Source organism: Paramisgurnus dabryanus, chromosome 10, assembly GCF_030506205.2.
Source record: "Paramisgurnus dabryanus chromosome 10, PD_genome_1.1, whole genome shotgun sequence".
Taxonomy (NCBI): Eukaryota; Metazoa; Chordata; class Actinopteri; order Cypriniformes; family Cobitidae; genus Paramisgurnus; species Paramisgurnus dabryanus.
Window position 1 is genome coordinate 13,014,228 of NC_133346.1, and position 16,776 is coordinate 13,031,003.

Sequence of the window (16,776 nt, forward strand, 5' to 3'; positions counted from 1 at the left end):
CATGATATTGAAACTGTAAAATATATTTATATTTGTGTTTTTTCACAAACATTTTAATGGATAGGCTACAGTATGATGCAGCCAATATGCAAAACCTAAACAGAGAAGGTAGATTGCAGTAGTTCTTAATGAGACAACAAAAACACTTGATTTCCAAAAGATTTGTATCCCATAAGTTTTGATCCTTAATAGGTCACCACATCTATGCTTTTGTATGATGACAAATCCAGCAGCCTGCAGTTATGTAGCACCCGGCTAGCACTAACACACTGTAGTGTTCCTGTTTATATTTGATTGTATGTGTCTTTAAAAGTTCTGCATTAGTAAATGTAAGGGATTATTCTGTAGGGTACTCGACTGCAGTATGTGTCCCAGGCAAGTCCATACTTGGCTTTACATTGTTTCTCATCCCTGGCCTCTCGGTGAATGAGCAGAACGGTAAAATATGTAACGTAGAAGTAAGGCAAAATATGTGACAATCCTAGACAGAAAGAAAAAAAAGCAAAATAAACTGAAGGTATAAATGTATTCAGTGAAGATCTGTATTGGACTGAATATGCTACTAAATTACTTACCACAGGGTAGGGACCACGCCAGAGCCATGAGAAGGTCCCCTAAATAGTTTGGATGTCTGACAAACCCCCACCACCCTGATACCAACAGGCGCTTTCCTGTTGCTGTGGCAATAGTTTCCAGGTCTGTAAGTAATAAGCCAGACAAAAAAAAACAATTTTCCATATGCTCTGGGTGACATGATTTGGTGACTAGTATAAATGTATTTAATCATGTTTAGTTAGTTATATATTAATAATGTATAATTTAAGAATAGTATGATTTATAATAAAATAATACTGACGTGATACACTTTTATGTGTAGGGTCTCTTCTAAACTGATTTTTCTGAGAGTTGGACTTGCGAAATATGTAATACCCAATTCCTGTTAAAGAAAAACATTGACTGAGAATGCAGAAATATTTGCACACAAACAGAAATACTGTATGTTTCCAAAAATGTACCATTTAAAACAACAATCCCTGCTGCTTCAAGATTACTAAGCGACTGTGGGTGCACAACCAAAAACATGGCCTGAAGGCCATATGTGAAGGGAACCCAGGCAAGATCACCAAATGCCAGCATGAACCCAAATCCATCATGCACTATGTCCATAGTAGTAAGCACAGCTTCCTGCAAAGGCAGAAAACAGTAAAATATGCAATATGTAAAATTAAATTGATGTTTGTCTATATATGTTTCCTTAAATAGTTGAATTTGTCATACTTCATTCCATAAAGCATCTGTGACATAGAGAAGCTGGAAACCATTCACAAGCAGCATGGCGAGAGATGGAGAGCCCCTCAACTCGACCTCTTTCATCAGCATCCCTAGGTTTATTACCACCTAAAAAAAACAGGAGAAATATATAAAATGTTGAATGTAGAAATATAAAGTATTATAGAGTAAACTGGTAATCACTATAAAACTTGCATAAAAATGTATAACTGCCCTGCATTGGTACAAAATACAAAACTACATACAGGTGCTGATCATATAATTAGAATATCATCAAAAATTTGATTTAAGACACAAAAGGTCATTGCAAAAGAGGCTGGCTGTTCACAGTTCACTCTGTGTCCAAGCACATTAATAGAGAGGCGAAGAGAAGGAAAAGATGTGGTAGAAAAAAAGTGTACAAGCAATAGGGATAACCGAACCCTGGAGAGGATTGTGAAACAAAACCCATTCAAAAATGTGGGGGAGATTCGCGAAGAGTGGACTACAGCTGGAGTCAGTGCTTCACAGACGTATGCAAGACCTGGGTTTCAGCTCCCAAATTTTAAGTCACTTTGGATAAAAGCACCTGCGTTCAAATTAATAAATAAATATATTTGGATCAACGGTGTGTATCTGGATGTAAATTTATTAATAAGAATGTTACCCAGCCTATTAATCCAGGTCGGAGTTCACAGAAATATTTAAGGTCAAAGTCTCCAATGCGAGGGTTAAGCTCACGACCCATAAAGAAGTCATACAGGGGATTTCCTATAAATAAAGATAAATAAATCGTGAGACATTTAAAATACATCAAAGCTTTGTGCTTAATAAATATTGGATTACATATCTAAAATGCACTAAACTCCAAAAAATACACATGAATGAGTTTTTGTTTCAAAGCCATCACTGCTCTTAATATCTCACCTGTATTTCCTCCAAGTGCTAAGGCATGTTGAGGAGCCCAGAATGAGCGAATGTACAGGTACATAGACAACAGGTAGGACACAGCAATAGCACATACAGCCAGAGGCAACACAAGTTCAAACAGATACCCAAGTGGCATCCCCAGATAGAGACATATAGACAACAGGACAACAGTAATGCTGAGGGCATGAAAACCTAAAAAGAGAGGAGGAAATTATGATGATGATGACATCTACACCTACACATCTTGAACTCTAAAATAACTTGAATAAACCTAAACGTCAAGATACAAAAGAGGTTGCAAACAACAAGTTACTTGACTATGGAGTTTGAACTCTGTACAATAGATAATAAAAAAAGGAAAGGAGATTAAAGGCTAGCTTGCATATATTATGTCAAGGACAAATACATATAATTAAAGTGATGCATATTAAATCTTAAACTTTGCATATATTATACTGTAGTAGATAAACATTTTTAAACTATCAATGGAGAACATAGACAAACAGCTTATATTACCATTAATAGGATATTTCAGCCTGGATCGATCTCTAAGGACTAATCCTTCAGAAACCTATTAACAAATAAAGTTAATTACAGAATTTGATTCAAACCAAGCAACTTCATGCTTCAAATGCAATGTTTCGGTGTTAAAAAGCAAAGGAGACCATAAAAATGACCAATGAAATGTAATGAATTGTAAATATACCAAATCATCTCACCTTCCCCACTGGCAGCAGGTAGAGGAAGCTCTGTAGGGTGATCCAACCTGCAATCAAAACGGCAGCTAAAGGGTCCCATAACTGGGCAATAGGGGGCAAAGGAGGAGGCCACTGTAGCACGCTGGCTGCTGGAGACCTACATACACTCAGCAGGTACAAAACTGTCAGAGGCAGCAACACTGGGATGCAGGTGGCACCTGGACAGGTAAGAAATGACCTCAAATACTGCTCAGATACCCCGTAGATTAAGTAGAGACATTATTACACATATATAAACAAAAATACTCTCTCACCCAGAGTACCTCCAAATTCCCTTTCAGTTGAATGTGATGATTTGCGTTTGTAGGATTTCATTATGTCTGTTTGGGAAAAGTTGTGAGGACATTTTTATATTTGATGAATACATTTACGCAATACACTTTTGTCCACAAGTACAGTGCATTCAAGATAGAGTTTTCCCTCAGAGTCGAACCTATGACCTTTGCGCCAATACAGCAATGCACTAGTAAATTCAATGCAAACATTTTAAATTAAAATTACAGCACATTGTAATACGTTGTAACGAATTAAAGTAATACCCACGTCGTAACTTAATTATATATGTATTTAGTACACAGTGTGTGTTTGGCTTACCTTTCATTCCTACCAGGTTACTGTTATTGAATAGAGACCGCTCGTTTGTGATCACTGCTGAGGTAAATGACGCTTAAAACACGCTGTTTGCCTTCACAGTATCTGTCCAATCAGCGTTCACTACTCTCATCATAAGAGCGTGGAGAGGCAGCCTGAGAACCAATCATATTTGGATAAAAGCAGAAGAGCCCGCCCCACATGTCTTTCTAACCAATGGACGAGAGAGTTTGATCTGGCTTCATTTTGTAACAGGTAATTGATTTCATGCGGCGCTGCGCATACAAATCAGGTTATGACTTTGAAGTATTGCGAGAGCGATTCTAAAGATGTACGTTACAATCGCTCTCGCGGTACTTTGACGTCATCTGCCTGCACAGGACTGCATAAAGTCCAACACACCGTATCCATTCGACAACAGTAACTTAGACCTAAACTTGTGGGTTTTGCCTTACAAAACGTTGCTAGACGCGATTTATTTGTTTATTAAATATGTTTATTAAATACATACCATCCAGTGTTGAATGAATACAGACATACAACGAATCAACAGTGAAATATGTTTTAAATTTACCCATACGAGAAGTATACTTTAGTATTTAGTATAGTAAACTGTACTATATTAAATTTCTGTAGCAAATAATAGTGTTTATTGTAGCTCCCTATAGTAAATATTAAAGCATACAGCGGTTAATGAGTTCACTCCAAGTAATACTACAGTATAATGTAGTATACATTAACAAAGTGTAGTAATTACTAATACAACAGCTTACTATAGTAAATACTAAAGAATTTAACTGTATTTTTGTGGGTAATCATTTACTTTTATAGACAAATCATCATACATTTAAACACATGATATACAATAAATTCGATTAAGTAAATGGGTCATAATTTACTTTTAATGCCATGTTGCATTCATTTTGTGACCAAAATTTCAGCTTTATAACCCTTGCACAAGAAACAGTGCATGAAAACTGCAAATATATGCATATATGTGGTACATTCACCAAATGACTTGAATTTGGGGTCGTCCAACTGATGATTCTTGTGTTTCTCTATCCCCTCTCACAGATGACCTCTATAACACTCTGCTCCATTGGGGAGGGGTCCAGGCAACGGTGGGCGGCACTACCCACAATCTCATCCAACAGAAAGTGAACCAAGTTCTCGTCTGACACAAATCGCCACAGGTACATCTGCAGATAGTGGCAATCCACCTGTATTTGCTGCAGTCCGTAACGTCCAAACGTACGCAGACGAACGCATTCGAGGAATGTTTTCAGACTTATTTTAATGATGCCAGTCAGTACAGAGACCTGAGATGAGAGAAGGTGATTACTGGAATTAGTTTACAGTCAGCTTGATAATGATCTGTTTATTTTTTTAGTTCAGACTGTTAGTTTTACCTTGTTGAACTCCACTGGGCTAAAGATGTCGATTCTCTCAGAAAACAGTTTGTGAATGTTACTTAGCAAATTTGTGTCCATTGGAGCACTGGAATAAACAAAAATATTACACATAATTATATATGTGTGTGTGTGTGTGTGTGTGTGTGTGTGTGTGTGTGTGTGTGTGTGTGTGTGTGTGTGTGTGTGTGTGTGTAGAATTTAAACCGATTCCATAAAAAGTATACAGTATACAACTATGATAATCCATAATACCTTCACAGTATTGAACTTCTCGAATTAAAAAATTATCAGAATTATAATTATTATTAACAAATTAACAGCATGATTTTCTTCACCTGGGAGTGTAGCTTGGTGCGTATCGAATCTGCTGTCTTGAGCTGCTGTACACAGAAAAGGTACGTTTGCTGGAGTCACTGCTGTGGGCTTTCCTTACCCCTTCTTCATAAAGCAGTCCCACCTATTGAAAATACAGCAAAAGCATAAACAACACAATAAGTGACAAATACAAAAGTGCGGACTTTAAGTAAATGTACAGGTAAGATACAGAAGAAGCTATTGATATCTGAGTGTTCTTATGATAAAATCTTATAAATACTTTTATAACTATCTATACTTATAAAATCTAACATAAAAGCTTCAAATACCTGTACATCGATGGAGGTGGTATCTTCCACCACTCTTTTCATTACAGCTCGGACGTTTCGAGGTTCAATGGTGTTCACCCAATCTCTCGTTTCCACGCTTTTCCTCAGCATCTGAGAGATGATTAGTCCTTGAACCTAGACCAAAACAAAGTCATCTTAACATAACAACCTAACAGTGACTTTGAAAGGAACCAGACAGCTGAATTTCTTCTTAGTTACCTTTACGTAGTGGTTTAGTAATTTTTGTGCAGCCTCTCTGGCCTCTGCACAAAGTGCTGTAACTGGAGTAACCGGAGTGTGGTGCTGTTTAGAGAAGCAGGTTTGGAATGAAAATTGTTAGACTGGTTCTCTGGTTTGTAAAAGATAAGTCAATTTTCTTAAAAAAAATCCAGATAATTTACTCACCACCATCTCATCCAAAATGTTGATGACTTTCTTTGTTTAGTCGAGAAGAAATTATGTTTTTTGAGGAAACATTTCAGGGGTTTTCTCATTTTAATGGACCCCAACACTTATTAGTTTTAATGCAGTTTAAAATTGCAGTTTCAAAGGACTCTTAATCTCAAATAATACCTCATCACATCAAGAGGTCACGGATGACGTATCAAAACTAGGCCCCAGTGTTTACAAGTGTTGAGAACGAGGACCGTTCCTACGTTGTTGTATGTCGAATGATACTAATTAATGTCTTTGTGTCCGTTTATTGTTTACAATGGTCTGCGAATGTGCGTTCTATATATGTAACACGTGACCTCCCTACGTCACTACGCATTTACGTTAGGTCGCGCTGGACCGGATTTAGACGATAAGTTGTGCTTTAAAAGTGTATATTTGTTATTTTTATTGTCAAAAATGACAATCGTTTTGCTAGATAAGACCCTTATGCCTCGTTTGGGATCGTTTAGAGTCCTTTGAAACTCCGTTGAAAAAAACTGCTAAGTGTTGAGTTAAGTATTAAATGTTGGGCTCTATTAAAGTCCATTAAAATGAGAAAAAGTCTGGAATGTTTTTCTCAAAAAACATAATTTCTTCTTGAATTAACAAAAAAAGACATCAACATTTTGGAGTAAATTATCTGGATTTTTTTTAAGAAAATGGAATATTCCTTTAAAGGGATAGTTCACCCAAAAATGACAATTCTGTAGTTTTCTCATCCTCATGTGCTAAACATGTATGAATTTCTTTTATATAGATATTTTGATAAATGATGGTAAGCACACAGCTGTTTGTGACCGTTGACTTTCACAGTAGGAAAAACAAATACGATGGAATTCAGTGGATACCGTCAACTGTGTGCTTACAATCATTTATTAAAATATCTTCTTTATCATTTATCACAATATTTAATAATTTACTTCCATAATATTTGTTTTCCTACTATGGAAGTCAATGGTTACAATCAGATGTTTGCTTACCATCATTTATCAAAATGTCTTCTTTTGTGTTCATAGAGGATTCAACAAAAGGAAAAAAAAGTTTTTTGGGTGAACTATCCCTTTAAAATTTGTTATGAGAATATGATGGATATAGGATACCTGTACAAGAAACTGTTCATCTGTAAGTGTAAGAATGTAGGAGATGGTAGATGTCTCAAAGTCCAGACAGAGACGAGAGAGTAACAGGAGAAGAGCAGGAGGGGTAGATCCACCTCGGTCACCTGCACTTTCACAGTACTGCCGAGATGACTGGCAGATGAACTTAATAAAGCTCACAACCAAACCCTCACGGACACCCTGGCTGCAAAACTCACCCTGAGAAAGACAAAACATGACCACAAATCTAAAATAATACATAAAATCATCCTACGTAATGTAAAGAAGTTCTGTGAAAATATAACGTTGTTATCTCTAAAGTGAATAAGACCATGTCGAAATCAAATTTTTTCCGTTGACTAACTCTTTACCTTGAAATAAGGCTTGTTGGAGAAAGTGATGTCCTTCGCTGTGAAAAGGTGCACTGAAGCCAATACAGACTTTAACTGATTGAGAATGAAGTTAGACAATGAACTCAGCAGCTCTGACAGATTAGGCTGGGCATCTTTACTTGCAGCCCCTCCTCCAAGAGCTCCACCTCCTGATGAACTGGCCCCGCCCACTGATAAACGTGGGGCAGCCAAAGCCTGTCTCACATCAGTAAGGCTACCATGGTAAAAGGTTTGTAAGGCAGACAGGTACTGTTTGATCCTCTCCCTTGCTGCCCGCACCACTATCTCAGTTCCTTGGCTGGGCACTGCTGACCCTGGAAGTAGTTTAGAAATGGCCTGCAATCTCCGATGGAAGCGATCCAGAGCTCTCACTAATAAAGAGTTATCCCCCACCCCTTTCTCTTCCTGTATCCTTCGCTCGACTAAAGAGAAGTATCTAGCAGCCAAGGTGTCAACAAATACATGCAGCTTGCCATTAGCCATTTCGGGAATATTCTTTGACGCCAACTCGCTCTCCTGCGGGCGGTTGATGAACAATTCTTGATAGGAGGCAATGACCAAACAGACGTTACTAACAAACTCATTGCACCCTCGATCGATGAACTCCAAAATGTCTGTTCCGGCACTAGGAGAGAGGAACGGATTGGCTGTAGATGAAGGAGAGACAGGATTCGATCCGGGACCTGGTTTTTGTGCAAAGCCGGTATCAGGAATTGGGGAGTCTTTAAGCTCTGCCTCCAATCCCTGGAGGTCCACCTCCAACCTAGACTGGGCGTGGCTAAGGAATTTGTCACAAAGCTCCTCCGCAGGCTCGTCCAACTGCAAAAGCAGCTCGACACATTCAGAGAGATCCTTAGCACTCGAGCCACCATCTCTATAAGTAAACAGAAGTTAAATCGTGAAATTAGTCAATTGAGTATTGTTGATAAAAGTGTGAATGTCCTGACCATCAGATAGTTCAAGGCTTCCATAATGTCTTCTATTAAATCAAAAGTCTCACTGTCCTATCTTCAAAAGAAATATCACATCCTACAGACCTGAATTTCTGTCGCAATTGCTGAGCGAGCTGCTCCATGATGACGTGACAGTCATCCTGGATACCCCTGAAGGAGGGCATGTGACTGTACTGCTGCAGCACACAGCGCGCCTTGCGGTGGGAACTGACTGCTTGGGCATAGGCCTGCAGCTCCAGACACTTATTGAGTCTAGCTGGCAGCTCAAACAAAAACTGCAGCTTACGGAGGAGCGTGTGAACACCTGTACAGACGGGATATGAGTAAGAAACTGAAATAAATTTTGGTTAACCATTTGATGTTGCTTGAAGTATTCATACCTGACAGTTTGGTGATCTGTGCATGCTGGTTCTGCAGGGTGCCACTGATGCAGGCACTGAACTCTGTGATGGCGGCCATGTTAGCCGACAAACAGTCCATCTCATCTTCCATCTTCTTGAAGTCGTTCTTCATTTTCCTGATTGTATCTGTGAAATGTAAAACACAGCCTATCAGATGCATTTATGGGCTGTACATGCCAAAGAAGTGATATTACATAACGCAAACTATTTAGAATGTTAAAGCAATACAAAGACCCTCAGAAGACAAGCAATGCTTATCCGTAAAAACTGTTCACTAACCTGTGGCAGAGATGAACTTGTTGTAGTTTTCATAAACCAGGGTTTGCATGTCACTGTCCAGAGATCTGATCTGTTTCACCATGCAGCTCTCATGGTCCATCAGCTCACCCAGAGAACATTCCTGCCTCAACTAAAACAAGACATTTTAAAACACTTTGTTACCCACTGCTTTTAAAGAATTAGTTAACTTAAAAATGAAAATTCTGTTTTCAATTTTACACTGATCAAAATGTATTTACTTATATGTGTACTTGTCCAGTATGTATGAAACACTAAAATGACATCTGCGGGTTGACGCAAAACAAGGTGAACTTGACCCATCATAAATTAAGTTTCAAGTGTAACATATAACATGACAACTGTAATATCAGTTACAGACTATGTTTACCTTATTTAAATAAATCTCGGGGTCGAAATGCGGCCCATTGATATCGCAGGGATCCAGAGATTCGGCTTGTTCCGTGGCTTTTCCTTCCTCATTCAGGCCGTAGTAAACCTTCAGCATACTGTGAACCCTCCGACGCCGGGTGGGGTCCGAATCAGGTGGGGTTGTTGCTGAACTCATTTCCACTACACAGTTCAGCTATACCCTAATATAATAAAAGAGTATTTGTACAGGTGTCACTGAAACATCTGTTTCAAGGTGCTCGGTTGCTACCTGCCAACTCAGTTTGTTGATGAAGCTGCTCTGCAGCGTAGATTCAAAATGGCGCAGCATTTCATAATAAAAGTCCAGGAAATCTAAACTCGGTGGTAACGTGTACTTTTTTATATATATGATTATATTAAATTATATTAATAATACAATTATATTAAATATATTACTAATAAAACATTTAATTATACAATAGATCACAGGTTAGAATAAATGCAATCAATTTAACACAGTTAATGCTTGTTCCTCTTTATCTGCTTAATAATACAATATTCAGTTTTCCTTCTTTGATAAACACATTAAAGAACCTTATTGGAAGCATAAAGTTTACTTAAATGAAACATTAATATAAAATCCATTATAGAGAAGAAGATGTGAAGTACTGTATGCCTAAAGTACAAAGCATGAATAAAAAGTTTCAATAAATGGTTTTAGGTTATGTTACAGTCACAAAATATTGGTAGTGCTAATTTGTGTATAAAACTTCACAAACAGCAAATGTGGTAAAGTTACAATTTCAAACTAAAAAACAGATACATAGAAAAATGACAAACTACAGTAACTAAATGTGAATGTAAAAAGGCACTTTAAATTAGTATTGACATATATCACTATCTACAGTTAGTTATTAGGTGCACGTCTGACAGGTGCTCAGATGAAAAATAAAAGAACTAGAAAAAAAAATATATGATACAGTGATTCATAAGACTAGGCAATGCTGAATTAACGTCTTCAATGTGACAGTACAAGAAAGAGTTCTGCAAAAGCTGTGAGATTTTTTTGTTGTCGATGTGTAGTTTTGGCTTTGAGCCATTTGGCAACTCTTTTGGTTTGTTTTCCAAACCACTGGTTGCTGTCTTCACTTGACAGTTTTGCTTGTAATTGTGAATCTTCAGGTCATTTTACACACTTATAAATGTGATCACATCTCATGTGCAAAAGCAGGCAAAGAAAGGTTTACAGAACATGCATCACAAAACCAATTTAAGCCAGTAAATGTCATGCATAGATAAATACAGATGTGTTTTGGTAAAAAGGACATATTTAGGGCTTGATATTAGGCTTTTCGGGTTGTGTACTTGTTGACTTATCTGTAGAGCTGGAGATTATCTTTACCATAACATAACATACATTGAACAAACATTCGTATATGCTTTTGATATCATTAGTCATGGATTTGAATGCTCAACAATTGAAATATAAAAAAACATGTTTAAGTATTGAAGAGTTCCAAATTGACATTAACAGCACATGGGCATTGAGGTAAAACCTTAAGATATTTCGTACAAGCTTTAATATTGAGCCCTGTGTTTAAATTAAATGCACATTAGGTACATTTAAGCTCTGAGAGCCTGGAAATACAGTACACAATGCTTATTAAGTTGCTTGAACACATCACTAAATAAAATTACTGAACATACAGTATCATTGACTAAAATCACCAGCTACCTACCTAGCGATGATTTATTTCAAGTTAGGGTACATATAAAAGGTTTTTATAACCTGGATTCTGTTGAGCAAGTGCATTACACAAATACACCATAAGAAATGCATGATTCTCCAGAGCAACAAGATATAGGCCTAGTGTAAACACTAATACACTTATATATGAAACTTCTCGGCAAATAGCTAAAACACACTACACTCGACCCTAATGCATCATAATTTAACTTTGGTCATTATTAAACAGATCAAGTGGAAACAAAAATCTTGTTGCTCGGCAGAAGCCTGCATATGCCAACAAGCCGAGTGATAAAAACAATGCAGACATTCATTAGATGTGTAGCACAGAATGTCCCATCTCACTCAATGCTGTCTTTGCAATGCGCTGCCCAAAAACGCAGCCTTGTTTTGCATATAACGGAAGTTGGGTATACTAGAGGCATTGACTGTTTGCTTTAGTGCAGAAGATCTAGGCTTTAGGACGTATTGATGGCGGCACATATCAAAAAACTAGATCGCTGTCCTCTACAGCCACTGGGATGTAGTTTGATTTGATGGTTGCATAGTTGAATTCTACATTCAAAACATTGACTTAAATCGAGGTTTACAGTCAGTTTGTCATGCCCCATTTCATTGCATTTTAACAGCCAATGCACTTAAACCAAAATGTCTTAGTTTAGCATGTTATAACCGAGGCAAATTTCACATTTGTTTGTACAGCCAACAGAAAAAGCACAAACTTAAAACTGTGACGTAACGCACAAATCATCTGTAAATAGCGGTTCAGCTGTTCAGTCTGTGATCTTGGTCCGATCCGTCCATTCAGATCAGTTCCGTACAGCGTAAACAAACGTGTCTATGAGAATCTCAAAGGACAGATGTAGTTTTGGTCACCGGGCAGAAGAGGGCAGTGGTAATGCTGGGGTTCACCCTTGCTCCAAACTTTCAGTCACCTGAACGGCAGAGTAAGTGGGAGGCTGTGCCTGTCGCGTGAAGAAGGAAGAAGCTCTCTTCGGTTTCAGACGCTTGATCTCTTTACCTGAAAAGAGGTTGAGTACCATTAAAAACTAATATATGAATATATGAATAATGATTTTAATGCACATTTACTTACCGTCATCAACATAGCTGATGGTGTTGAGAGAATGGACTCGGCTGCAGACCACGCTGCTCTGCCTGCGCAGTTTCCCCCGTCTTCGTTCTGTGGTTGTCTCGTTGGTGTCCACCTGACCCGAAGGTGCTTGGGAGGGTGTGACCACGCCGTCAGTCCCTGTGGCTCCTGACTCAGCACGTAACTCCACACAGAACTCAATCAGACCGGTCATCAGCTGAGACTAGAGGACGGGAAAAAAACAAAGTGCAGAAATGATCAACAGAATGACAAATTTAAGTGCTTTGATCGAATGATGGCCAAAGAGACTTCCACAGTTTAATTTTAATCGAGACAAGGAAAGACACCTGCTCACCTGTTTTGAATAAATCTTTAATAACTTATTTACAGGCAAGCCATCCTCCTCCCCATCAAACTCTAGCCAGAGTATATGCGAGTCTCCATCTCTTTCTGGGTAACTGTGATCCCAGGACAACTCGTTAAACTTTAGACCCAAGAGGACATGCTGTGGAAGCCAAAAGATATGAGAGATGAGAGATTCAAATCTGACACATCGAGGCTCCACCAAGCAATCTGTTACAACAGCACACAGACCTTCTCTTTCATATCCATAACATACACGCCTTCCAAACTGATGCCCACATGCACGGCCTTGCGACCACCTCTGTGAAGCAGGCCCTGGGCTGGCTTGTCTATCTCACCCATGAAGAATGCACAACTATCAGAAGACAGAAACATGCATGGCTTCAGTTAATTTAGTCAATCAGAATGGTTTGTGTGTTTAATAAAGTTGCCCATAATTCAACATACCCATAGTAAGGCAAGGTGTGGCAGGTCCTGAGGTACTGGCGCAGCAGAGCAACGGGCTCCGAACTGGAAGAGACTGAATGATACTCCTTAATAAGATTCTGTTCCATCTCAGCATTCCGCCCTCCCTTCCCTCTCAATGTGGACAGAAAACCTCCTCCTCCTAATGTGACGTGGGGCGGCACAAAGGAGGACAGCTTCTTTTCTCTAAAATAACATTAGGGGGATTCAATTCCAGAAGTAAACTGACTTAAATTAGTCACAGTTTAAGAACAGGAAATTTACCTAATAGCTGTTGTTAGGGCTTGGTCATCTAATCCTGTCCCCAGCTCAATAGCACAAGATAATGCTCCCAAAATTAGCCAGTGTTCAGGGTCACATGGGTATCGACCCTCCAAGATATTCATCTTGGCCTCGTCATAAAGCAGCTTTAATACTCCTTCTTCTTCAATCTGAGAAGTACAGGTATTAAAATAACAAATCAACATGAACTTGCTGGGTAATACCATGCGTTTACACAGGACAAATTCTGTACCTGAAGTTCTTTAGACTTTGGATAAAAAACATTTCTTTTGTACAGAAGACTTGGCTCATCTGCAAGGCAAATAGATGTGTTGTTATTAGACACTTCAAAGTTCATGTGTCATGATGTGTGCAAACCAAACAAATCACACAAGAACCTTGAGCAATGTCTTCAGCGGGTGCCTCTGTGAAGCGGTACAGCAGGTCCTGCCACTGACGGCACAGCTTGTGAGGTTGATGTTTTGGCTTTAACTGCAGCTCTGTTCAAACATGGCAGAAAAATGAGGGAAAAGGTAAACAGACAGGAATTTATGACGATTAATGGCAAGGACGACTATCTTTGTCGGTTATCATACATTAACAGTTTCTATATTAGAACTACAATATAATTACGGTTTAATTTAAAGGTCACCTAATATGAGAAAGTAATTTTATATGTTGTTCATAATTATGTGTCGCATGTGTGTGCACACAACCACCCTGTAATGATAAAAATCTGCCCACTCTTATTTTTTAATCCCTGTAAAATCTCAACAGCCTCATTGGGCAAGCTGTTGGCATTTTCTAAGTAAACTGACATCACTTTGCACAAGCCCTGCCCACAATTTTCCAAAGACCACAGTTTTCTGTAAAGTTGATCGTCTTATTAAAAACTATGTATGTTTTCGCTATAGATAACAGTTAACGGGAAGGGAAGCAGCAGCTTATTTGCATTTAAGGGGATGTATCATGAAAATCTGACTTTTCTATCTTTAAGTTTCTATCTTTCTATCTTAGTTTTGGTAAACCATTCTCTTCAAGCATGTGCAAAAATAGGTCATTGAAATTTGGCTCCCCTTGTGATGTCAAAAGGGGATAATAAAGCCCCTTAATCTGCACTATCCAACCACGGCACTGCCATTTAGTGCAGAGATCAACTCATTTGCATGTTAAAGGACACACCCAAAAACAGCAGATTTTTGCTCACACCAACAAAGTGGCAATTTTAACATGCTATAATAAATGATCTATATGTTATTTTCAGCTAGACCTTTATATAAGTACTCTGGGGACACCAAAGATTTATTTGACATCTTAAAAAAGTCATGTCCCCTTTAAATTATGAGACTAATATTAACTCTTGAAAAATTAGGTGACCTTTAAAGGAATAATTCAGCCAAAAACATACATTTTGCCATTATTTACTTATCCTTATATTGTTTAAACCCCCAATAGCATTATTTTTTCTTTGAACAAAAAAGTGGATTTTTTCAAAAAAGTTGTTTTTAATACAGTGGTAGTGGATTGTGACCACCTCTTCAACACAAAAGCGTCATTAAATAGCTACACGAAATAACAACACTGTTAAAAAAAGTCGATCTTTTGGTTCTGATGCACAAAGAAAGGTACTGGGTGTTTTAGGCTCACTAGGCTGAGTTAATAATAACAAGATTTTCATGTTTGCATGAACTAACTCCTTATTAAATAAATAAAAAACTGTCCTTGTTAAAACAGAAATCGAATGCATCACAGGCACAGCTGGTGGCATTTAACGCCCCGAGGACTTCCGTCAGTTCGTTTGCAAAGCAGCCAAAGAGACCATAAATGTCACCATTGTGTCTTTCCCTCCTTCCAAACAGGAATAGATCATAAATTCTACATTGGCCTAAGAATGGCATCAAACACAAAGAACTGTCATTACCAAGCAATGGGGAGCAGAACCAGAAAGCAAACACATCTATGGCAGAGTTGGGAATGTTGAGAACCTCTCTGACACTGCGGCCAAGCTCCTGAGCGCTTATACAACCAAGACTCTCCAAAGTCAAGTGCACTGCACTGTCGTTCGCAAGGTACACCATCAAATCTTGGGCTGGACATAGACAGGGTAACATTTGATCAAGTCAACAACATCAAAAACAACAACAGATTAGTAACATGAGATCAGGAGAGGAGCGATGAGATGCAAAGCACTGACCTCTGGTGACTGAAGAAGCCACACTTCCGCGCTGGGAATGTGAACGTTCAGAGTCGACATCATCTCCCTCCATCTAAATTAATCCACAAGTTAAAAAACAACTACTACTAAGTTACACAGGGCAATGTTAAAACGAGATATATGCAACGTTTTTGATGTGGTATTTGGTACGACGTCAATAAAGCAATAAATTAAACAAAGAAAATGACATCATTGGGGAAGTTTTCATAAAAAAAGCAGAACACAATCACTGACTGTAACAGTTTCTGCAGTAAACACTGATGCTAATGCAGCAACTTTAAACTTTCAAGTGTATTTACAAGATGTTTTGTCCGTTTGTACACACAAATACGGGCCTGTCAAACACTCTGGTTAAATTACAAATGCTATTATGTTAAAAACGAATTAAATAATAGAATAAAAGAAAAACTACAACTGTCGACTGACTGGCTAACGTTAGCTAGCCAATACATGACTACCTGCTAAGCAAATTATACAGAGAAACTTACCGAGACACTGTCCGTCGTTTCAGATGGGTTTTTCTCGATTAAAAAAGACGAAAAACACCAATGTTTGGAAAAACAGAGTTATATAAAAGAGATTAGAGTGTGACGAGGACAGCACCGCTGCTGGATAATGCTCATAAAACAGCGCCCACCACAGTGAAATACTACAAAACCTAGATGACAAGTCATGATTGTTAAGGGTAAATCATAAGTATCGCCCAAAGAGGGCGCTGCACTGCCCAAAACCCTTTCCGCATGAAGAAGAAAATAAACTTTTATTGAAAGATTGCACAAAGATACAGAGTTAACAATAAATTCAACAGCGTGGTCACTCGAAAAATACGTCTTGAAGTGAAAAGTTTAAATCACATTTAATTTTTTTTTAAATAACTATTCTCCCTAAAATACATGACGATTTCTTCCTGTTTTAAAACAAATACACACAACTTGGAAACATTAGCGAAAAAACAATTTAAGGATTTGTTAAATAGATTTAATTTTCTTTGTAATAATCAACCACGATCGTTCCCAAAAAAATATTTCAGTTAAAGTCATAAATTACTTATCTGTCATCTTAATGATAAAAAAAAATTATGTGCCCCCATATTAATCAAAAA

The 16,776-nt window shown here is 38.0% G+C and overlaps 3 protein-coding genes across 3 annotated transcripts; all 3 read right to left on the minus strand.

Annotated features, from left to right (window-relative positions):
* Window positions 1-7: 7 nt before the first annotated feature.
* On the minus strand, window positions 8-3,689 carry tm7sf2 (transmembrane 7 superfamily member 2). The gene is made up of 11 exons (XM_065258301.2): window positions 3,552-3,689; window positions 3,212-3,277; window positions 2,919-3,115; window positions 2,716-2,770; window positions 2,197-2,391; window positions 1,937-2,040; window positions 1,279-1,398; window positions 1,017-1,185; window positions 857-937; window positions 576-698; window positions 8-481 (listed from the first exon to the last, which is right to left on the minus strand). Exons 1-11 carry the CDS (start codon window positions 3,556-3,558, stop codon window positions 321-323), a joined length of 1,278 nt encoding a protein of 425 aa, XP_065114373.1. The 5' UTR covers window positions 3,559-3,689; the 3' UTR covers window positions 8-320.
* A 331-nt stretch (window positions 3,690-4,020) lies between these two features.
* vps51 (VPS51 subunit of GARP complex) lies at window positions 4,021-9,873 on the minus strand. Its single transcript, XM_065258263.2, has 11 exons — window positions 9,550-9,873; window positions 9,162-9,291; window positions 8,862-9,008; window positions 8,566-8,785; window positions 7,508-8,402; window positions 7,140-7,355; window positions 5,824-5,907; window positions 5,605-5,739; window positions 5,296-5,417; window positions 4,958-5,045; window positions 4,021-4,867 (listed from the first exon to the last, which is right to left on the minus strand). The coding sequence occupies exons 1-11, from the start codon at window positions 9,724-9,726 to the stop codon at window positions 4,607-4,609; spliced, it is 2,475 nt and encodes an 824-aa protein (XP_065114335.1). The 5' UTR covers window positions 9,727-9,873; the 3' UTR covers window positions 4,021-4,606.
* A 176-nt stretch (window positions 9,874-10,049) lies between these two features.
* Window positions 10,050-16,331, minus strand: frmd8 (FERM domain containing 8). Its single transcript, XM_065258287.2, has 11 exons — window positions 16,163-16,331; window positions 15,654-15,726; window positions 15,381-15,548; window positions 13,858-13,959; window positions 13,713-13,771; window positions 13,463-13,629; window positions 13,181-13,384; window positions 12,965-13,088; window positions 12,726-12,875; window positions 12,374-12,593; window positions 10,050-12,298 (listed from the first exon to the last, which is right to left on the minus strand). The coding sequence occupies exons 2-11, from the start codon at window positions 15,724-15,726 to the stop codon at window positions 12,186-12,188; spliced, it is 1,380 nt and encodes a 459-aa protein (XP_065114359.1). The 5' UTR covers window positions 16,163-16,331; the 3' UTR covers window positions 10,050-12,185.
* Between the last annotated feature and the right edge of the window lie 445 nt (window positions 16,332-16,776).

Bases quoted from the DNA above. Each gene is read 5' to 3' on its own strand.
- tm7sf2 (XM_065258301.2), bottom strand. The intron at 1,399-1,936 runs GTAACATTCTTA...TGTTTTTTTTAG, and splicing joins GACCTGGATTAATAGGCTGG to GTGGTAATAAACCTAGGGAT. The intron at 482-575 runs GTAAGTAATTTA...CTTTCTGTCTAG, and splicing joins GGCGTGGTCCCTACCCTGTG to GATTGTCACATATTTTGCCT.
- vps51 (XM_065258263.2), bottom strand. From the start codon at position 9,726: ATGAGTTCAGCAACAACCCCACCTGATTCGGACCCCACCCGGCGTCGG. The intron at 9,009-9,161 runs GTTAGTGAACAG...TACATTTCACAG, and splicing joins CAAGTTCATCTCTGCCACAG to ATACAATCAGGAAAATGAAG. The intron at 7,356-7,507 runs GTAAAGAGTTAG...TGTCTTTCTCAG, and splicing joins CCAACAAGCCTTATTTCAAG to GGTGAGTTTTGCAGCCAGGG.
- frmd8 (XM_065258287.2), bottom strand. From the start codon at position 15,726: ATGGAGGGAGATGATGTCGACTCTGAACGTTCACATTCCCAGCGCGGA. The intron at 13,385-13,462 runs GTAAATTTCCTG...ATGTTATTTTAG, and splicing joins GCCCTAACAACAGCTATTAG to AGAAAAGAAGCTGTCCTCCT. The intron at 13,089-13,180 runs GTATGTTGAATT...GTCTTCTGATAG, and splicing joins CACACCTTGCCTTACTATGG to TTGTGCATTCTTCATGGGTG.